The sequence below is a fragment of the Rhipicephalus microplus genome, unplaced genomic scaffold (genome assembly GCF_043290135.1).
Source record: "Rhipicephalus microplus isolate Deutch F79 unplaced genomic scaffold, USDA_Rmic scaffold_14, whole genome shotgun sequence".
In the NCBI taxonomy this organism is placed as follows: Eukaryota; Metazoa; Arthropoda; class Arachnida; order Ixodida; family Ixodidae; genus Rhipicephalus; species Rhipicephalus microplus.
Window position 1 is genome coordinate 17,330,373 of NW_027464587.1, and position 19,720 is coordinate 17,350,092.

The window sequence follows — 19,720 nt, forward strand, 5'->3', positions numbered from 1 at the left end:
TTCCGGTGTCTCCCAGTGCGTTTCAGCGCGCTGGGTGACACTGGAAATGCTGTATAGTGTGTCCCAGCGACTACAGCGTGCTGCAAGGCACTGGGATACACTTCACGGCGTGGCTAGTGTCCTCTAGTGCGCTGAAATGCTCTGGGCCACAATTTACAGCGTCACCCAGTGTCTTAAAGCGCGGTGGGAGGCACTGGTTACGCTGTACAGTCTCAACCGCACACTGATAACATTATCGGCACATTTGAAGAAACTAAACGCGATTGGCGCACTTTCTGTAAGACTTCATATTGAATCGCGAGACGTAGAGCAGAAAATTTGATTGATATGTCGGGTTTAACGTCCAAAAACCACCATATGATTATGAGAGACGCCGTAGTGGAGGGCTCCGGAAATTTTGACCACCTGGGGTTCTTCAACGTGCACCCAAATCTGAGCACACGGGCCTACAACATTTCCGCCTCCATCGGAAATGCAGCCGTAGAGCAGAAAATTTACCGAACATGATGGTATTTTCATCTATGTGCTACACATATACAGCTTCAGTTTTAGTCGGACAATTGATGCGAGTACGCTAAAGCATTAATATGTCGAGAGCGTGGGTCAGAGGCACCGACAGGATTTTCGTGGGGAGACCAACGCCAATTGTGTTCCTGCAAAGAGCAAGAAGGCACAGAACTTATGCGTCGTGTTTTAACTACGCTTGCTCTTCAGAGGAGGGTAAAGGGGGGCGTGCGAGAATTTCTGGAAAAAAGGCTCCAGCCCACACATAGATGCCCCCCCCCCCCCTGGCACGGGTGCGCTTTTCTTGACGTTTGATCGAGTTCCATCAATGTATTTTATGAACAGAATTGACAGAACTGATAATTCGCAACACAAAATGACAGTAGTACCAGTCTGATAATCAAGACCAACCTACTCCCACAGTCAGTCGTTGCGGCTCGTACCGTAGAAAGCCACACGTCCCCTGCAGCAGTTATCCGCTGAAATGCCCAATATCGGTGTTTTTAGCTTATGATTTGTGTTGTCGATGGTGAAAATAAGGCTACTCATGGGCCAGTTATGATCTAAACTACAGTTTAACTGTTATTAGACTCTTTCTAACTGATTATCTACGATCTTCACAGCAACCTTGACACAAGAAGTACGGCCCTAAGACTTATAGTCATTTCGACTAGAGAGAAGTGCTGTGGCTGTCGTACGTGGAACGTAAACGAATAGAACAGCAAATACTTCCGAACTATCGAGGGACGAAATCTACAGTGCTCGGTCAGAAGTTCAGGTGAATGCTGTTTTCTACATAGGTATGACTAATCGCATAGAGAATCACTACGATTGCCGTAACATATCTGCAGCTACGCTAACAAGCTTTGCGTCAAAACGTGCGAGATAGATGTAATCCAAGAGAACCCACGAAAAATAACCTAACAATCACATGTTAGTTTGGTGCGAGCAAGAATAGAGAAAACACTGCGTATGTAAGCGAGCAAAGCAAAATATTGGATGCCTGAATTGCTTTTAAAAAGAAGAAAAATTCACTAATTTGCATCCTTCAGATGTAGAGCCGTAGGCAGCGTGTCAGGTTTAGGATGTGTGATGAGTTGAGGTAGTGAATTCGACTTTGACTCACTCATTGTTTCTTTTTTCAACTTTTTTTTCACTGCGCGCGTGTTCCAGTCCTAATTACGCTGTGCGCATGACCAAAATATTTGAAAACGATTTAAAAGCCAGATTTTGGCCGATAATAGGTGTCCCAGTGTGCAGCGCCAGCGTGCCTCGTGCAGCATCACACTGTCAAAGTGTCAGCGCCACACTGGTCCAGTAATCACGTACGGCGCTGGGCCAGTGCCACTGGTTTTTGCGATAGCGTATTTCTGAGAGCCTATTGTTTTGCACAGAGTAAGGTAGAAGGTGTCAAACAACGTTTTTTTTAAATAATTTTTTGGAATGCACTAATCGAAATACATTTCTGGCGAGGTAATGAAGTTATTTGATTTTGAAATAATGACTAAATTATGTGTATCGATTCTTTGAGGGCTTTTCACACGAGCAGTATTGAATAAAGGTCCACATTTGGCATTACTTTCCGGGAATATGGTAAGTTCCAAGAACACGAATAAAATATGTGCTGGTGGCCTATCAACACGCTACCAATTAAAAATAATTAGGCACTGATGCTATAACAGATACTCTGCAAAATATTGTGAGTGTCAATTTGTTTGGGAAAACCTCTGTTTTCAGCATCAAAAACTTGTTTTGTAGGTCGGACTATAAATAGACACAAAATTTCATTTTAAGGCTCTATGGACAAGCTATTTATAGGTAGAATTACTTGAGAGTATTAATTTTAAATTCGATCAATATTTTTTGAATAATTTATCTGCACCAGCTTTTCACCTACGTAATTCAAGCGACATGACACACTTGCAGGGGCAATATTCAGCAGAATCCCACTAACCTGGAATACAGAGAGCGAACTTGGTGCTCTCTACAGAGTAAATGAAATAGGAATAGGGTTATCATCTGCATTATATTGCCAACGTAGGGGTGCTACAAGGACTGGGTTTAGTGTGGTGACTTCCTGGTGAGCCATGCAGCTTTATACATATAAGGTCAGACATCCTGCTTTCCTGCGGAGTTCTTCAAATGCAGTACGTGTGTTAAGCACTTAACAAAAATATTTTGTCATATTTAGTACATTTGTCTTATACCATGCTAGAAGCATTGGTGCACTACACTGATAAACACTATCGTAAAACAACCGTTTCTTATTTTTCTGGCTTTCAGAAAAGGACCCTGCTCCCTGAGACCCAAAGCTTGTCATATGAATACAGAAGTGAACAAAAAAAAAAACTTTAAATTAAGAACTGGTAGCCAAGGCGATGGTCTCGTTTATGTCGTGCGTATGGGATAATTGTGTACGGTATACTTTTTAACGGCTTGATGGCTCATCTGGAAGTCATCATCATTGGCGTAGCCAGGAAGGTAGGAGGAGCTGCTTAATACCCCCCCCCCCCCCCTGCATAGTCCAGGTATTTTTTGTCCTAAAGCCGTGGATTGTCCTTCTACTGTGACCCGGTTCGTGACCGCCTAGTTTTTAAATGACTCAGCAGAAGGCGCTAGTGTGAGTGACAGACCGACAGACAGATTCACGGTTACCGATAAAACCTTCTGAAGCTTCGCCCCACCCATCATCGTTCACTTCGTAGATATGCTGTGATTCTCTTAGTTCTGCATGTGCATACCTACCTGGACACGTAAAAACACGCAAGAATGTACATAAAGTATCACCGAAGTCACCTTCCCCTCACACACCAGCCCCACAAGAAAAATATTTTTTTTTTTGCTAGGCTACTGGTCTCTACACTCTAGCGACATTCATTGTAGCGCACCTCTGTTGGCCACTGAATGCAGATGATAGCCCCATTCCAATTTTAATTGCTCCACATCAAGCTTGCTGTGTGTACCTCAAGTCTGTGGACGTCTGTTGAAGATTGCCCTTGCGACTGCTTCATGCTGCTTGAGTTAAGTAGGGGTAAAGTAGTTGGTGGAGATGCAAAATTTCAAAAAAAATACTTTTTAGTGAAAAATACTACCCTTTAGTAAATATACAGCTTCAGAATGAAATCTTGTGCATAATTTTTGTCCGACCACTGAGGCAAGCTTTTTGATGCTGAATTAAGGGCTTTTCTCAAAAAAAGTAATATTTACAATTTTTTAAAGACTATCAGCTAAGCTTTGGTGCAACTTATTTTTAATTTATAGCATGTCAAAAAGGTCACCAGCACGTATTTCATGTGTCTCCTTGGTATTTGCGATGTTACCAGAAAAAAAATCCTAAACCTAGCAAGTATATTCAATGTTGCTCGTAGGAAAAGCTCCTAAGAATTGATATAAAAAAGTAAGTCATTATTTTTAGTTTGATCACTTGATTACCTTGCTTGAAATGCCATTTATTGAGTGCATTCCAAATCAAATTTTGAAAAAAAAATTGTTGTTTGACGACTTTTAGCTCAGTCGGCGTCATACTACAGACTCTCATAACTAGGCAGCTACATTTTTGGCCACAGAATTTTTTTGTGGTCAAAAACTCGTGGCCACAGAATTGGCCACGAGTTTCAAACTTCGAGAAACGTGAAAATTTTTCGGCCATATTCGTGATGGTCAAGAAACGCTGAGTGATTTCACAATGCATAACCCTAATCGTTCTATTGTTTAAATCATTGAATTTCTCATTTGCTCTTTTTGCTTCAACTAATATTGTTAGCCAATATTTTGGGTGTGCTTATAAAGTTGTCTGTGCTTTGAGTCATTTCATTCTGTGTGTTGTGTATTATTTATTATGTGTGATCATTCATTTTTGTGCTGCAGGCCAGTGCCTCTTACAAGGCCTATTAGGAGTCTTGAAATGAATAAATGAATTGTGCTAACACTGTTTTTTTTGCTTTGTACTCACCTGGTGTGGTTGTGCTGACAAAATGTTTTTCCTCTTTTTCAGAAAAGAAGTTTGCACAATACTGTTACAATAGGAAAACAACACAGATGCTTTGGGTATCTGGAAGTTACGATATTCCTTTTTTCCTATTTTAAACTCCAGATACAAACCCGCTGAAATGAAAAAATATTTGAAAATTTTTGTTCACACAATTTGTAGCATGTCTGTGCTGTATTTCATGGGAAAATAAAATTTGATTTCAGTTAATAGGATACTTCTCCTTGCTGGTTTTTAAACATTTGAATTCACTTTGTAAATATTTTAGGATCTGCAGGGGCAGTCAAAACTTCCCAGGTGACGCTGATACAGGATTAGTTGACATAGTGGCTTGGAAAATTTTGAATGACCTTGTACTCACAGAAGAAAAATCTGCTGATTACGTATGCCTCCTGGTAAATCTAATGGAAACACGTTTGTTATTTACGGACATGTAGCAGTAGTACTATGAATAGTGTATGAAAAATGGCCCTACGGAGCAGGTGTTGTTCCGCAGCAGCCGTTACATTATTTCTTCATTGCGGAGATCTCCGTGAAAGTTGAACGGGCTGTACGTTCTATGTGTTCTACGTGATCTCTCGTGTACTATTCTCGTTTTACGGTAGTGGTTGGCAGCATGTTACCTACGCCTTTTTTCCGTAATTAAGGGAAAACTTTTTTGCAGCGTATGAACCCAGCATCCGGACGAATTTTTGCTGGAGTATGTGCGGGAGATGGACGAACTGTATCATCTCGCTAACTCTCACGCCACAAACGCAGAAAAAGTCGAGTGCGTTAAGCGACAAGCGCACCCGACTTTCGCGGCTCACTTCATGGGATGCAAGTTCGCAGACCTCGAAGAGCTCGCCACCGAGGCGAAGCGCATACAAGGGGACATCCTTGCAGTGCGATTGTTCCGCTCAACTCCCTCGCATCGCAGTCAATCAAGCCTCGCTGTGCGTGGAATGGCGGTGCGGTAGCCTCAGAAGCGTTTAGGGGTAACGTGTCAGCATCATTCGCTGATAAGCACGTGCCACGTGGTTGGGAGCTGTCAGACCAAGCTTTGGACCCCTACGCTTACGTGCTCCATACAGCCAACGCCTCCCCCGCGCGTGACATTCCACGGCGGGAGTGTGCGGTCGACACGAGGCCTAACGAGCAGTGCAACCCAGAGCGAAGACCATCTGATCGAGGCGATTTGCGATCGAGCAGGCGTGGTTTCCGTGGTCATTGCTATCGGTGCGGCGCGTCGGGGCACATCGGCTGCGAATGCGACCGCACACCGCAGGGGCAAACGCACGGTTCGTGAAACAGACGGCACCGCCGGTGAACCACATCGGACCCCGCGCAGCGATCAGTAATGCGACCGATGCGTTCGGATAACTTGCACCATAATTCTATCGCGCAAGTGAGGGTGTAGACTCTCCCGCGCCTCTAATTGAGTTATGATAGCTCGAAAGAAGTTTGTAGCACTTCTAGATTCTGGGGCAAGCGCTTATTTGTTCGGCGATGATTTGTTGCGCCATCTCCGCGAGAACAATATCTGCCTGAGGCAAAGCAATACCATCTTCTGACTTGCTAAGGGCACAGCACAGTCGAGCGGCACGGCTAGGCTAGTGATCCGCTGGGACCGACGCGTGAGATGACTACATTTCGTGCATCTTCCTGGGTTGGCAATGTCTCTAATCCTTGGTCGAGACTTCCTCGCCAAGTCGGGTATTGTCGATGACATTGCAAAAGGCGGTTACAGAGAGCATGATGGAGACGCGCAAAAGCTTTTCTAGAAGGCCCCCGCATTGACAAAGTCATGCTAATCGCAGGAAGAGGCACGAGTACGCGGGGAGGAAAGCGCGCCGAGAAAGCGAGTAGCCACCCGGCCGCAACAATGTGTGGCGCTACAGGGAAGGTCAGTGTACCCGATTTTGGTAGAGGCACATAGCCTGCCAGAAGGGTAATGAGCGCAGCTTTCGTCACTGTTGTATGAGTACGACGCGATGTTCAGTGACCGCCCCAGCTACACTACGTTTGGCAGGCATAGAATGGACACGGGTGATGCACGACCTTGGAAATGCGATCCCCCACCGATCAGCTTGGCTAAGCGGAAAGCACTTGACACTGCCTTGGACGAACTAATCGACACATGCGTAGTTGCGAGGCCAAACAGCCCTCGGGGTTTCCCGGTAGTTCTAGTTCCAAAGAAAGATGATACGTATCGCCTTTGTGTAGGACTACTGCAGGCTGAACGATGTTACGAAGAAGTACGCGTACGCGTACCCTCTTTCCTCTATTGCATCGTTAGTATTAAAGCTAGGTGAAGCCAAGTACTTCACTACGCTCGACGTTAGTCATGGATACTTCCAGGTTCGGATGGACGAGCGGAATAAAGAAAAATCGGCTTTCACATGCCACGGCGAACTTTTCTAATTCAGAATAATGTCGTTCGGCTTTGTGGGAGCTCCCGCTACGTATCAGAGGCTAATGAACAGTGTTCTGGGAGACGCAAAGTGGCAGCACGCACTCGCGTATCTAGACGACATAACGGTTTACTCGAAAACGTTCGAGGAGCACTTGCGCCACTTGAGAGATGTTCTAGAAAGGCTGAGGTCTGCGGGCATCACTCTGAACCCGAACAAAACTCAATTAGTGGTGACCCTAATAACAATATTGCGTTTCACGCTTGACGAGGGTCGAATTTTGCCGAATAAAGGTAGGCTTGAAGTGATAGTCAGCTATGCGTCGCCGAACAATATTGATGAGCTGACGCTCTTTCTTGAGATGGTGAACTTTTATCGCCAGTTCATTCCAGACTGCGCGGCAGTGCAGGCGCCTTCGACTAAGCTCTTGAAGAATGGCGAGCGTTGGGGTTGGAGCCAAGAGCAAGAGGCCGCACTGCGTCGCATCACGAAGTTGCTAGCTAGCACGGCTTAGCTGCAGCTACCCGATTTGAACAGGGAGTTTGTGATTCACACAGACGCAAGCAACCTGGAGAAATTCTGCTGCCGTAGCATGGAGGTTCCCTCCGACCGATTGCATTCGTGAGCCGTTCGTTGACGCCGGCGCCGAGGAACTACTCGGTAATCGAGAAAGAGTGTCTGGCAATAGTTATCGCTCTTCGTAACTGACCATATGGCTCTCACGTGGTTGAGGCGCTTGAGCGAACCAAGTGGCCGCCTGGCGCGTTGGGCATTGCTGCTGCAGCGTTACGACTTCACCATTCACTATCGCACGGGTAAGAACGAGGCCGCGGCCGACGCACTATCGCGTGCTCTAGTCTGACCCGAGGCAAGTCACGCGACTAATTCGGACCGAACAGAGAGAAATACACTCGCGCTAACGCAAACAACAGTGGAGCAGGCGTTAATTCGAGGCAAAAGTGTGAACCACGTAAAAGCCTTCGTTAGCGCAGCGATTGTGTTCAGGAGAACTGTTAGAAGCTCAGTAGAAAGATTTACTTGTTGTAAGGTGATCGACGGGCTCCGGCAGCTGTGTGGTAGTGAGGTGACCGCGCAAATGGGGGCAGCTGTTATTGTTGATGGTGCGGACCACTCGGCAACAGCTGATAGTACAGTGAGCGCGCTGGATTCATATCTGCTGGATTCTGACGGTGTCCCGCTGAGGTACATCACATTCGACGATGACACAAGCGAGTCATTCAAAGTCGTGATACCGCGCACGTTGTGAGGAGCACTTTTCTGCTACTTTCATGACTCGTGCATTGCTGGGCATGCGAGTGGCCCTAACACTTACGATAAGTTGTGTCACCTTGCTACCTGGCGAGGCATGAAGAAGAATGTAATTTGCTATGCCTGTGTCATGTCGGGTGTCCCAAAGCGTCAAGTCACGAGGCGGACGTCCACCCGGCATCATGCAGCCAATTAACAGCCAGATTCCAAGGCAAGTCGTGGCATGTGACGTAATAGGCCCGTAACCCGCAACTCCTAGCAGAAATAGGTTCTTGCTGACTCACTAAATGGGTGGAAGTTTTCCCCTTTAAAAAGCTGACGGCTCGAGTGATGGTAGAGAAGTTGGTGGAGGCGTTTACCAGGTTCGGGTTCTCTGAGCAGTTCATTACAGACAACGCGTCTTCTTCACTGCGAAGGTGTTTGTTGACACGTGCGCCGCATTGGGCATTAAGCACAAGAAAACCAGCACCTACTATGTTCGACCTCTGAGCCTGGCTGCGGCGGCGCGGCTCAGATCAAGTAAAGAACACGTTTTGCAAGATGTTTATCGGAACTAAAGAAGAAAAAAAAAGACAAGGGTGAGCCGGCGGTGCCATTAGGCCAAATGTCAGCTCGTAAGGAGGCTCAATAATGATGATGACTGCTTTTCTGCTGCGAGGGATGAATAAAAGAAGTCGCAAAAGTCTCCTGCGCTGACAGATGACGCTAGGTGGCTTCCAATGGGTACAGTAGCTGCACAGGACGCTTCACAACAGTGCCGTCGGGCAAGCGTAAAAAGCAAGTCCTCACGATGCCGTCCCGTCCACCGATCAGTTCTTATATGCGAACCAAGCTCCACAGTTGCCTTGGACGATGTTTTTCTCCGAGTATAACTACATTGCCTTTCTTCAATATTTGATTTCTTTTTGCTTGGTTGAATGTGTAATTCCTGGGCTCATTGAGGTACTCCTTTAACCAACGAGACCAGAAAGTTTGCAAATCTTCTTCTCTCGTGTTCTAAAGTTTCTTCAGTAGACCGTTGGTCGACTTGGTTTTGATTTTGAGGTCGTAATGTGGTCTTTTTCAACGAGAAAATCTGCTGGATAGGAGGTACGGCTCATCCACATCATTGTACACATATGTTAAAGGCCGATGATTTATTACTGCTTCCACTTCTGTTGGTAAAGTAACCAACTCTGTCTGATTTACCAACCGTTGACCAAGCATCTTCTTAAAGCAGGTGTTCACAGAACGTACGAGTCTCTCGTAATATCCGCCCCACCAAGGAGCACTCCGGCAAATGAATTTGCACTAAATCTTTGAGGAAGAGAAAAATGCAAGTACATCAAGATGCCGAATTATTCGCCAGAACGTCTGTAGACCTTTGGACGTTTTGACGATGGTTCGGGCATTGTCGCTGTACAGTGTGTGACAGAGGCCTCTATGTGATACGAATCTCTGAAGTGCACCAAGGAAATTCACCGTCGTCAAATTTTCAACAAGTTTCAAGTGAACAGCTCTTGTTACAGCACAAGTAAAAAGAGCAATGTCAGAGCGCTGGTGAAGATGCCCTTTGATGTAAAGTGGACCCGCAAAATTTACTCCACTTAAAAGAATTACGGAGGAGTTTGATTACAACGACCCTGCGGCATACAAGGTGAAACTCGCTCAACTGGTTTAGACTGTAGGCATTGACAGATGACACACCGTCGGGGTGTTTTTTTTTTCACCTGCTGTCGTAATTGTGGAATTCAGTATTGTTCCCTGATTTGAGTCAGTGTGTCTCGTACTCCTCCATGGAAGACTTTTTCATGAGCATGATTGATGATTTTAAGTATTGAGGTGAGAGTCTTTCGATAGGAGGATTGGATGGCGAAAACCGCACGAGTCGTCCATCATCCGAACTTTCCCTTGTACCTGAAGCAGCCCGTTGTTGTCGATAAACAATCTTAATTGTCCAGCTGGACTATGGGAAGGAATCGGATTCTCGTTTTTGACGCAGTTCCCTTCGTTACCAAAGTGAGCTCTTTGTTCTACGCGAATCAAGTGACAGTCCGCCTGTTGAATTTCTTCAGCAGACAGCTTCTCGAACCTATCGCTTTCCATCTTCAACTTTTTAACGTAATGAAAAGCCCATGCCATTACTCTTACAAGTTTTGTGAGGCTGCCGAATCGTTCGTTATCAATCAGCGTTGGTATCGATGATCTCGTGTTAACAGCCTGAATATTTATTTTTGGCCCCGACTCAGCTGCCTCGAGTTTTCCGTTTTTGAGGTCAAGTTTTTTCTCCGAATTCAGGCCAGAATGTATGAGACATGGCAAGCCATCCGAGTCTATACCACCACAACTGTAGTCTACTCAGTTTGAGTAATGTCAAGCCTATAGTGAGCAAATCTGGAGGATTTTCTTTTCCGGGACAAAATCGACAGCGAGAATAATCTGTCAAATTTCTGATCTTCTGCGTCCTGTTCCGTACAAATGCCTTCCAAGAAACAGGGTCCTTGTAAATCCAGCAAAGGGCAATATGGGAATTGGACCAAAATGTTACTTCACCAATGCCCAGGTTGCAGTTCTTGATGATGCAGGCATATAAGCTGGCTGCAATCAAAGCTGACACCAATTCCAGCCTCGCCATGGTGACCGTCTTTAACGGCGCAACTCTTGTCTTTGCCATTGATAGTATAGTGTGGACGGTACCAGTGAGTCGATGGTACGAAGGTGGGCTACAGCACCGTATGCTGACTAACTTGTGTCAGAAAAGATGTGCAGTTTTGCTTTTTGATGAGCGCCTTCGCTGCCCGCTGTGAGGAACCTGGAAATACTGATCTCATGTAAATTGGCTGCCTCCTTGCTCCATTTTTTCCAGACAGCTGACAGCTTCATTGGCACAGTATCATCCGAGCCGAGGTTTTCCCTCCAGAGATCTTGTAGAAAGATTTTCGCCCTTACTAGAAAAGGTGACAGAAACCCCAAAGGGTCGTAGATCCTTGCAACAGCCTGGAGCATAAAACGTTTGGTAATTCAATGCTCCTCCATAAACTGTAGAATATACTGGGGTCTAAACGAAAAGGTATCCATCTACTTGTTCCAATAAAGTCCCAGGACTTTCAGAGGTTCAGAAGGTGAGCAAAGTGATTTTTCGAAAGAAGTGATTCCTTGTATGAAGACGGCAGATACAACGGGGTCGTTGCTGGCCCATTTACGAATTTTCATTGAAGCATCTTTGATTACTTCAGTTATCTCTGTATGGATTTGAATAGCTTGCTCAATGGTGTCAGCGCCAATAATATTATCCATTTATATAGAGTCTTGCAGTAGCCGGGCTGTTGAAGGAAAGCAATTTTCTTCGAACCTGAAGTGCTGATTTAAGGTAGCAGTCAATAGGAAAGGACTTAAACTAGATCCAAAGGGCACTCTCGTCATTCTTCAAACTTTTATTTCCGGCAGTGGGCTGTTCACTTGAGGTGAAGTCTTGAACCACAAGAAGCGAAGCGCATTTCTGTTGTGTTCTTGCAGGCCAATTTGAAGGAACGCCTTCTCAACAGCATCGGAAACAAAGCTGTAGCGTCACTACGTCGGGATTGAGATTTGGGCTGGCTTCTAAATTGTCGTTCAAGGACTTCATCCCGGATTCGTGAGGTGAAGCGTCGAACACGATGGGTACCTTTGTAGTAGATCGGTCCTCACGTATGACGGCTCTGTGTGGCCTATAATACCGGGGTCCAAATGGTTGGTCTTCATTTGTAGTACTTTTTCAGCATATCCTTCTTCGAGGTACATTCGAATAGTTGCTTCGTATTGTTTTAAGAGCTCACTGTCTTTGTTAAGCTTGTTCATCAAACTGTGCAATCGTTTGAGTGCAACTGCGTAGTTTGCACCCAGAGCAACCCTTTCTTTCCATGGTAATGCCACTTCATATCGACTGTTTTTCTTATTAATGTTGTTCTCAAAACTTGCCAGCACCGATTCGGTGAGTGTCGTTCCTTCATTTTCGGCGTGGATACCGGTGCTTTCTATATCCCAGGAACGAGTCAAAAGTTTCGAGATATCTTGCTCGGTCACTGTGGATCGTAGGACTGCAATACTGGCACACTGTGTAACATCAGCTGCAGTAGACAATGGTTCTTGCACAGTCCATCCCACTTTCATCTTGACAGCGTTCAACTTTTCGAACACAGGCTTCACGGTACCAGTTATTATATCCCAATAATAGTCTGATTCAATAAGGAGCGCAATCTGTTTGTCTTCTACTCTTGTAAAGAGAAAGCTCGCCTATCCAAGTGCATCTTGTACATTACTCTTATAACGTTTTCTTCTGGTACCGGAATGCATTCAGTGCATATCGTGTCCACCACTAGCGCCTCTATTGAAATCGGACACTTCTGGTTCGCAGGGAGAATCGATACACTTACCTTCTTCATGGTTTTCCGTATGTTATCGCCCCCGAACACACCGATGGCCAACGTTTCCTCGTCTATTAGTTTGCATCCAAATCTCCCATAAGCTTTGGTTGTAATGAAGCTCCGCTGACTTCCGTTATCAAAAAGAGCTTGGTAGAGACCGGATGATTTGGCACTCAATACAGTGGCTGTCAGACTCTGCAGCATTACGACTGACCTTGCCTCCTACACATTAAATTGACCGATGCAGGTATTACCTTCTTGTCGCTTTTGATGTCATCGGATGCGCAAACAATTGTTGCATGTCTTCTTGCGCACTTGCCACATTTTACCCGCTTCAGCAACCTTTTGCCATGTGGCCCTGCTTTAGGCAACGAAAGCATCGTCCCGCTTTGATGAGCATCTCCCTTTTGTTTGAGAAGTCGATATCCTTCGTATCAGAGACTTCGGCAGAATGTTTTCAGACCGGCAGAAGAGGCATTTTTGTGGACTTTTTGTGGAGCTTCGTAGAGTAGCTGTCGTGGTCACGTCACGTGGATGACTGTGTTTTAGTCCTCCCTTATCTGCGGCACGACGAGTTCCCGTTACTTGTTTAGCAACAGCTCCCCGACAAGTGAGTTGAATTTCGAAGAATTCCAGAAGCATTTGAAGATCGTTACTTATGGAACGGTTACACGGTTTGAATTGTCCTGCGTATTCGAAGAGGATGCAGCCGACGAGGAGTCCTTGTGCATCTCGTGGAAACGCAGCACCATGTCCGTCGGCAGAACTCTTAGCAGGATTTCCCGAAGCATGGAGCAATCAGTTGTCGAGCTTGTGCCAAGCGCCTTGAGGCTTCGAGTATGAACCTGTACCTTGTCGTAAAGTTGCCTCAGCTTACGAACGTCTGCTGACGACGACACCGGCTTTAGATCCAGCAAACCTTGGAAACGGCCGTGCATAATGACCTGTTTATCTCCGAAACTCTTCTTGAAAATTTCAATAGCGTCTTTATAGCACTCTTCGGCAGCTTGTAATCCCGATATGACCGACACGGCCACTTCGGTAACCAAACTGTGCAAGTATTTTAACTTGTCAGCTGTGCTTAACTCGCTGTTATTGTGGACTGCTGATGTAAACTGCGTCCAAACTCTCGGCCATAGTCTGCGGTTACTATCAAAGTTTACGAGTTCTAGCTGGGAAAGCTTGCTTTTACCAGATGATAACGGGTGAACGTTCGTAAGGAGTGTGGCTGGAGGAGCCAGACGTTCATTCACCTTGACTTATAGATTCGCTGTGAGAGTAACAACCTTGTCATGGTATTCTCCAGCGTCTAACGTCTCGCTGAGCAACAGGTCGTCTGGTGTCTCTTCAAAAATTGCCTCATCCACTTTCTCCATCTGACCATAAAATGAGCTTATTCGGTCCAGGAATACACTTACTGCTGCTGCCATGATGGCTTGATTTCCTCACAAGTGGTCTTCCGCCACGGATTCAGTTGGGACCGCAGGCTGTGGCGTTGTCTAAGATATCGTTCCATTCTGCTACCCGCAGTCGATGCATCTCGCCAAGATCGCAGACCCCGTCTTCCGAAGTGTTGCAGCTCCTAACGTCGATGATGTTGACGTCGTCAAAGGTCCCTCGTTTTCGGCGCCATATGTTGGACCTCTGAGCCTTACTGCTGCGGCGCAGCTCGCGTTAAGTAAAGAACACGTCTTGCCAGATGAAAGGCTTTAATGGAACTAAAGAAGAAAGAAAAAAAGGGTGAGCCAGCACTGCCACGAGGCCAAGCGTCAGCTCGTGAGGAGGCTCAATAATGATGATGACAGCTCTTCTGCTGCGAGGGATGAATAAAGGAAGTCACAACATACTATGCTTAGTTGAACCTCACGGAGCAAGTCAATCACAACATCAAGAACATGCTTGTTGCGTTCTCTGAAAGACGTAAGGACTGGGATACCTACCCTATGAAAATCGGCTTTGCATTGCGATCGACTGCGAACCGATCGACTGGTTATGCGCCTTTTTGTCTGAACCTAAGGAGAGAACTGCCAAATCCGAAAAAGACCGTCCTTGTGGATCGCGGTGGAGTGCCTCTGGCGACCTCATGCACGCGCTGAATACGCAATGCACCTGCGCGAGAAGCTAGCAGAAGCTTTACACAAAGCTCGGCATAACCTCAGCACTGCTAGGGTACAGCCGAAGGTGCATTACGACCGCGCGAATCGGAACGTACACTACGAAGTGGGCTATCTGGCACTGTGGCGCCATCATGTTCTCAGCGATGCTAGCAAACCGTTTTCTTCCTCACTGAAACCGAAATGATCCGGGCCGTACCGAGTGTGAGAGAAAGTTTACTCGCTAGTTTATCAGCTCGATAATATGAAACGCAGGCCTTATTCGTCCGAATCCATATAGCTACAATAAGACAGGCGACGAATAGGGGACGTTAATCGTGCATGGTACGACTGTGTGCAGCTGATACATTAGCTAGGCTTCTGCGTCAGCCGTACATAGGACGGACCACCTACACATTTTTGAGGAAGATATTGTAATTGCAATCCGTTACTTACATTTTTGTGACATATACAAATATATGGACATATGATAGTATTAGAATCTCCTTTAGCCTTACTGATCACCCCACCGTGGTGGCGTAGTGGCTAAGCTACTTGGCTGCTGACCCGCAAGCCACAGGATCCAATCCCGACTGCAGCGGCTGCATTTTCGATGGAGGCGAAAATGCTGTAGGCCCATGTGCTGCGGTTTGGGCGTACGTTAAAGAACCCCAAATGGTTAAAATTTCTGGAGCCCTCCACTACATCGTCTCCAATAATCATATATGATGGTTTTGGGGACGTTAAACCCCACATATTGTTTGATTCATTAGCCTTACTGATTACTAGAAATTTGTGTAAGATCGACAGATACCGTCCTCCAAAGCTGACATAGTCAAGAGAGGTGTGCTTTAGAATTAAGTCGCAGCTGTGGCCTTGGGCAGCAACTTTCTCCAGAGGTTAAATACCAAATCCGAGACAATGGGACTCAGCTTCTGTGCCTCTTACTCTGGTAAATGCGTTGCTTCTCCGCTGAGCTTGAGGCGACGGAACGCGCCAAACACTTTCTAGCAGGAACAAATCCCTCTATGCGGCATTTACGGTGTAGTCGCATGAAGAAAGGCCAGGAAGAAGAAGAAGAACAAAACTTTATTTACGCACAAAACTTCTTTTCCTCTGCAACAGGGCAATGCCTTACGGTCGGGCCCATATTCCAAGGCACCACTGGTCCTCGCCACTACGACCAGTATTCGGGGACATGTACACGTAATACCATCTCTCATCGGTGACAGCAGTGACGTGTCTTAACTGTAAAAGAAATAGGCGGAAGAAATCACACCTTAAAAAATAGTTACCAAGAGTAACTCCCGGTTATACACAGAAGAAAACCACTGGAGCATTCTCGTAAATTTGTAGTGTCTCACTACAAACCACATGGCTTTCCAGAGTGGTTGAGCGTTTCAACACTGGGGCATCACGTGTTTCTAACGAGCAGTGTTCAATTGCCCTGGGAAGCTACTGGCTTTGCAATGCAATAGAGTGAAATTGGTAGAACTTTGCAGTGTGTCTCTGATGCATATACCCGGGAGTTACTTTTGATGATTTTTTTCATCAGATAGGAGCTTTTTCGCCTACTTTTCATTTATTTGCAGCAGAACGCCGTTGCTGTCACTGATAGATGACGCCACTTGCAGATGCCCCAAAACCCGGGAATGCCTTTCGGTCGTTCAGACCCGCCTGAGCCGGTGCCCAAAAGCAGGGCTTGACATCAATGACTGAATCCTTCTTTCTTGATCTTCGGTGGAGACCATCTATTCCCACATGATGTGGCAGAGCATCGGTGTGATCTCGCAACAATACGCGCATCCTTTCTTTCCGTTGTTTCACGTTCGCCGCTACGGTCGATAATTTAGCGGCACTTGGCTCAGGCCAAGACCCTGTTACCTTCGCTGGTGTGAAAAAAAGAGTTTGACGCGAAGGCCCCGAGGCACCACCAGGTTCAGGTCCCAAGAGGTGAAGAAGTCAAGGTTTGCCTGCAACACCGCCACACTGCGTGTGGAGCCCACGCAAGGGTTTGCTTGCAGCGCTGTCACTGGGCCGACATTGAAGCGTAAAGGCTGGTGCACACCGGCGACCAGCAGTGGTCGCGCGACCATTCGCGAACGGCCGCAAACGGTCGCAAAGCGACTGCTTTGGCTAGTCGCTTCCTGACCAATTTTTCAGTTCGCAGTCGCAAAGCTGCTGGAACCACTCAGCGGTGCTCAATTTTTTGTTTCTTTTTTATTGTGCTAGCCTACTGCCACCAGATACAAACGAGTGGGTTCCTCTGGGTCTGTGGCCCCATAGCCACCACAGAATACTTGGCTTGGAGATGGCTGGGCGCAGCAGCTCGAGAAAAATGTCGAATTTACGTCGCGGCATTTCCAAGATCCTACACACCGTCAAAGTAAAGAGAAAAGAAATTGTGCGCTATTTTGCCCCAGTATTCAGAATTATTTTTTGTCTTGAACTTGACTTGTCACCGCTTTCAATGCAACGCGTTTGGAACGCGTGTGTGCTTCTTGCATTGGCGACGACTTAACACACCGCTTTAGAGACGCATTCGTGCTGCATTGGAGACTGTGGCAAGTCAAGATAAAATCAGGAGCGTTTCTGAATACGTACCACTCTCGGAAATACTCCTCGTCGTCTCAGTGCAGCTCGAAAGGTAGACAGCTTGCATGGCCAACCAATTCTCGCGATTGAAGGGACGGTCGCACCCACCAACGGTTTTTTTTTTTGGGGGGGGGGCGGCATCTGTGCTGCGAGCGCTGACACCATGGCACAGTGCACTAGCACCATGACAATCTCTTGTTGATCGCTAGAATCTAACTCATTGACTCTGTCGAAACGCTGTGCTAGAACGGAGAGAAACAATAAATGCAGCGCGCTCGGTTTGCTATGCTCACTGAGCTGGCGGCGATCAGCTTATCGGCGCCGGTCTCCAGAGTTCTCACTGATAAAGAGATCCGGACGTGACTCTCCAGTTTCGCGGCTGCCGGTCACTCGTATGCAGCCTCTGTCGGTGTTCTGGTGTGAACATCAGTGGCTTTTTGGTCGCCAGTCTGGATGGTCGCACGACCGCTGCTAGTCGCCGGTGTGCACCAGCCTTAATGATTTATAAGTGGACATTCGACAGGAGTCTGTCGAGCTGGTAAGAAAGTCTCGGGTGAAACACAGGGAACCCAACAAAGGTTGCGTATAAGAAGTAAAAACTGTCTTAGTTTACAAGAACAACAAGGACGCAGACAAAACACACGACATCTCAGTTGCAAATGGCATCCTTCTTACGCGATGGCTGGGGCATCAAGCGTCCAAGCATTGTATATTTATTTATCCGCGGGTTTCAGTAAATCAAAAAATTTGCCTTTAGCGCTCGTCATCGTATTCTTTCATCCGTTGCCCACCTTTGCTCAAGACCTGTCGACGAATTCTTCATGAGGCAAAAAAATATTCGCTGAATACTGAGCTGCAAAAAGTATTAGGTTTCCGACTGCGAAAGACGTCGCAACAGAGAGAACAGGACCAGGCGCTGGCAAGCGAAGATATACCAACAAGCTCAGTTCCACACGTTTTAAGATATCAGGCCTCACAGGACTTTTTACAAGGCATGGCACGGAGCCGTAAACAATTAACCCTGGAAGCATTCGAGCAGCGTTTCCCAATTTTCTAATGTTTATTTTGCATACATGCCTGTGCTACGTGGTCGCTAAATAACCTTCTCTCTCTCTTTTGTCGGCGGATGCACTGGTCGGTACTGCGATTCGTGACCGTCTAGCGCAAAACAGAAACCGTGGCGGAAAAGCGACGTGGGAGCGTTACGCGACGCCGACCGAGTCGTCGCTCGTAGCTGTTGCAGACGACGCGCCGGCGGTGGCGTTGCTGCTCCCGCGAGTAGGGTTTCGAATGGACACGTACACCGGCCTGTACAACACCACCGTCTCGCCCTCTTCGACACCCAGGGAGCCATCGTACACTTGGCCCAGCTGAAACTCGGGCCCGATGTACATCCCTCCTTCCACGTGGTCGCAGCACACAGCTGTGGGGAAAAAAGAACATGCATACGTCTGAACTGCGGACCTATATCACGCACGGGATCGCTTACAACACTACAAAAAGGAACAAGGAAACAAGTGTAAGCAGGGCTCGTTTTTCTTCGTTAGGCTGAACATTACCGAGAAGTCATCATCATTATTGAGTTCTCAATAATATTCCCTAAAAAACCACCAGGCTTGCACAGAACGCGCAGCGCAGTCACAGCGAAAGCTGGAAGAGTAACCTGTCAGAGATTTTTCTAAACACTCTTTGGTTAACTGCTAAAAGACCACTTGCTGGGTACCCCCTACGCCATAAATAATCATAATTATTGTGTTGCAGGCCTGGATTCATTATGTCGTCTTTCCTAATTTTTTGAAGAACGTGGCATCCGCTACACACTTGCAAGAAATTTAGTGCATTTTTTATGCAGCGGCTGATAAATGAATAATTATGCCTGAAGTGGGCATGCTCCACCGTTATCAGAGATCAAGAACAAGCTTTCGTATTAGGTTGGAGCATTGCACGGCCAAGTCATCATGCGATTCACATCGTGCAACACCTGGTTGTTCCATTGCTTTTATAAAATGCTTTATTACTTTCCCGACGTCAAGCCTGCCAAGGGTCAGTTTGCGGACACCAGCATGGCTCAGCGGTAGAATACTGGGCACGTTACCTCTCCCTGTCTCGCCTCGCAACTCTGACACAGGCAGCGTCCGCTAGCCAGTTTCCTGAAGAAGTCAAGCGAAGTTGATTTAAAGTGGGCCCCAGCCTAGGCATCGACCACGAATCCTTGACCACGGGCGGCTTCTTCGGCTCGCTGGACGGCCCATAGTTGTTCTAATAAGGAGCTGAACAGAGCCCCCTCTCAGCGCGCCTTGCGGTCCGAGACTGCCTTTTCGTGCTTTCTGTCTTTGCTGTCATCTAAACTCAAGCATTCCCATAGTATATGGGTAAGTGTGGCCCTGTCATCGTAAAGCTTGTATTTTACTGTTAAAGAACAGATCAGGGTATACCAGAGACTAAAGAGAAGTGGATTGGGATAAGTATGTGTTTGCAGGTGTCGCCACGCAACTG

The 19,720-nt window shown here is 46.7% G+C and overlaps 1 protein-coding gene across 4 annotated transcripts in view; it reads right to left on the minus strand.

Moving 5' to 3' along the window:
- Window positions 1–15,700: 15,700 nt before the first annotated feature.
- Window positions 15,701–19,720, minus strand: part of LOC119180717 (arrestin domain-containing protein 3) — a 379,819-nt gene continuing 375,799 nt past the window's right edge. For 3 of the 4 annotated variants that reach the window (XM_075882898.1, XM_075882896.1, XM_037431847.2), the window contains one exon: window positions 15,701–18,647. In XM_075882898.1, the coding sequence (XP_075739013.1) occupies window positions 18,427–18,647 (221 nt within the window). In that variant the 3' untranslated portion in view covers window positions 15,701–18,426. The remainder of the gene's footprint in view (window positions 18,648–19,720) is intronic. The other variant, XM_075882897.1, reaches the window with a different exon arrangement.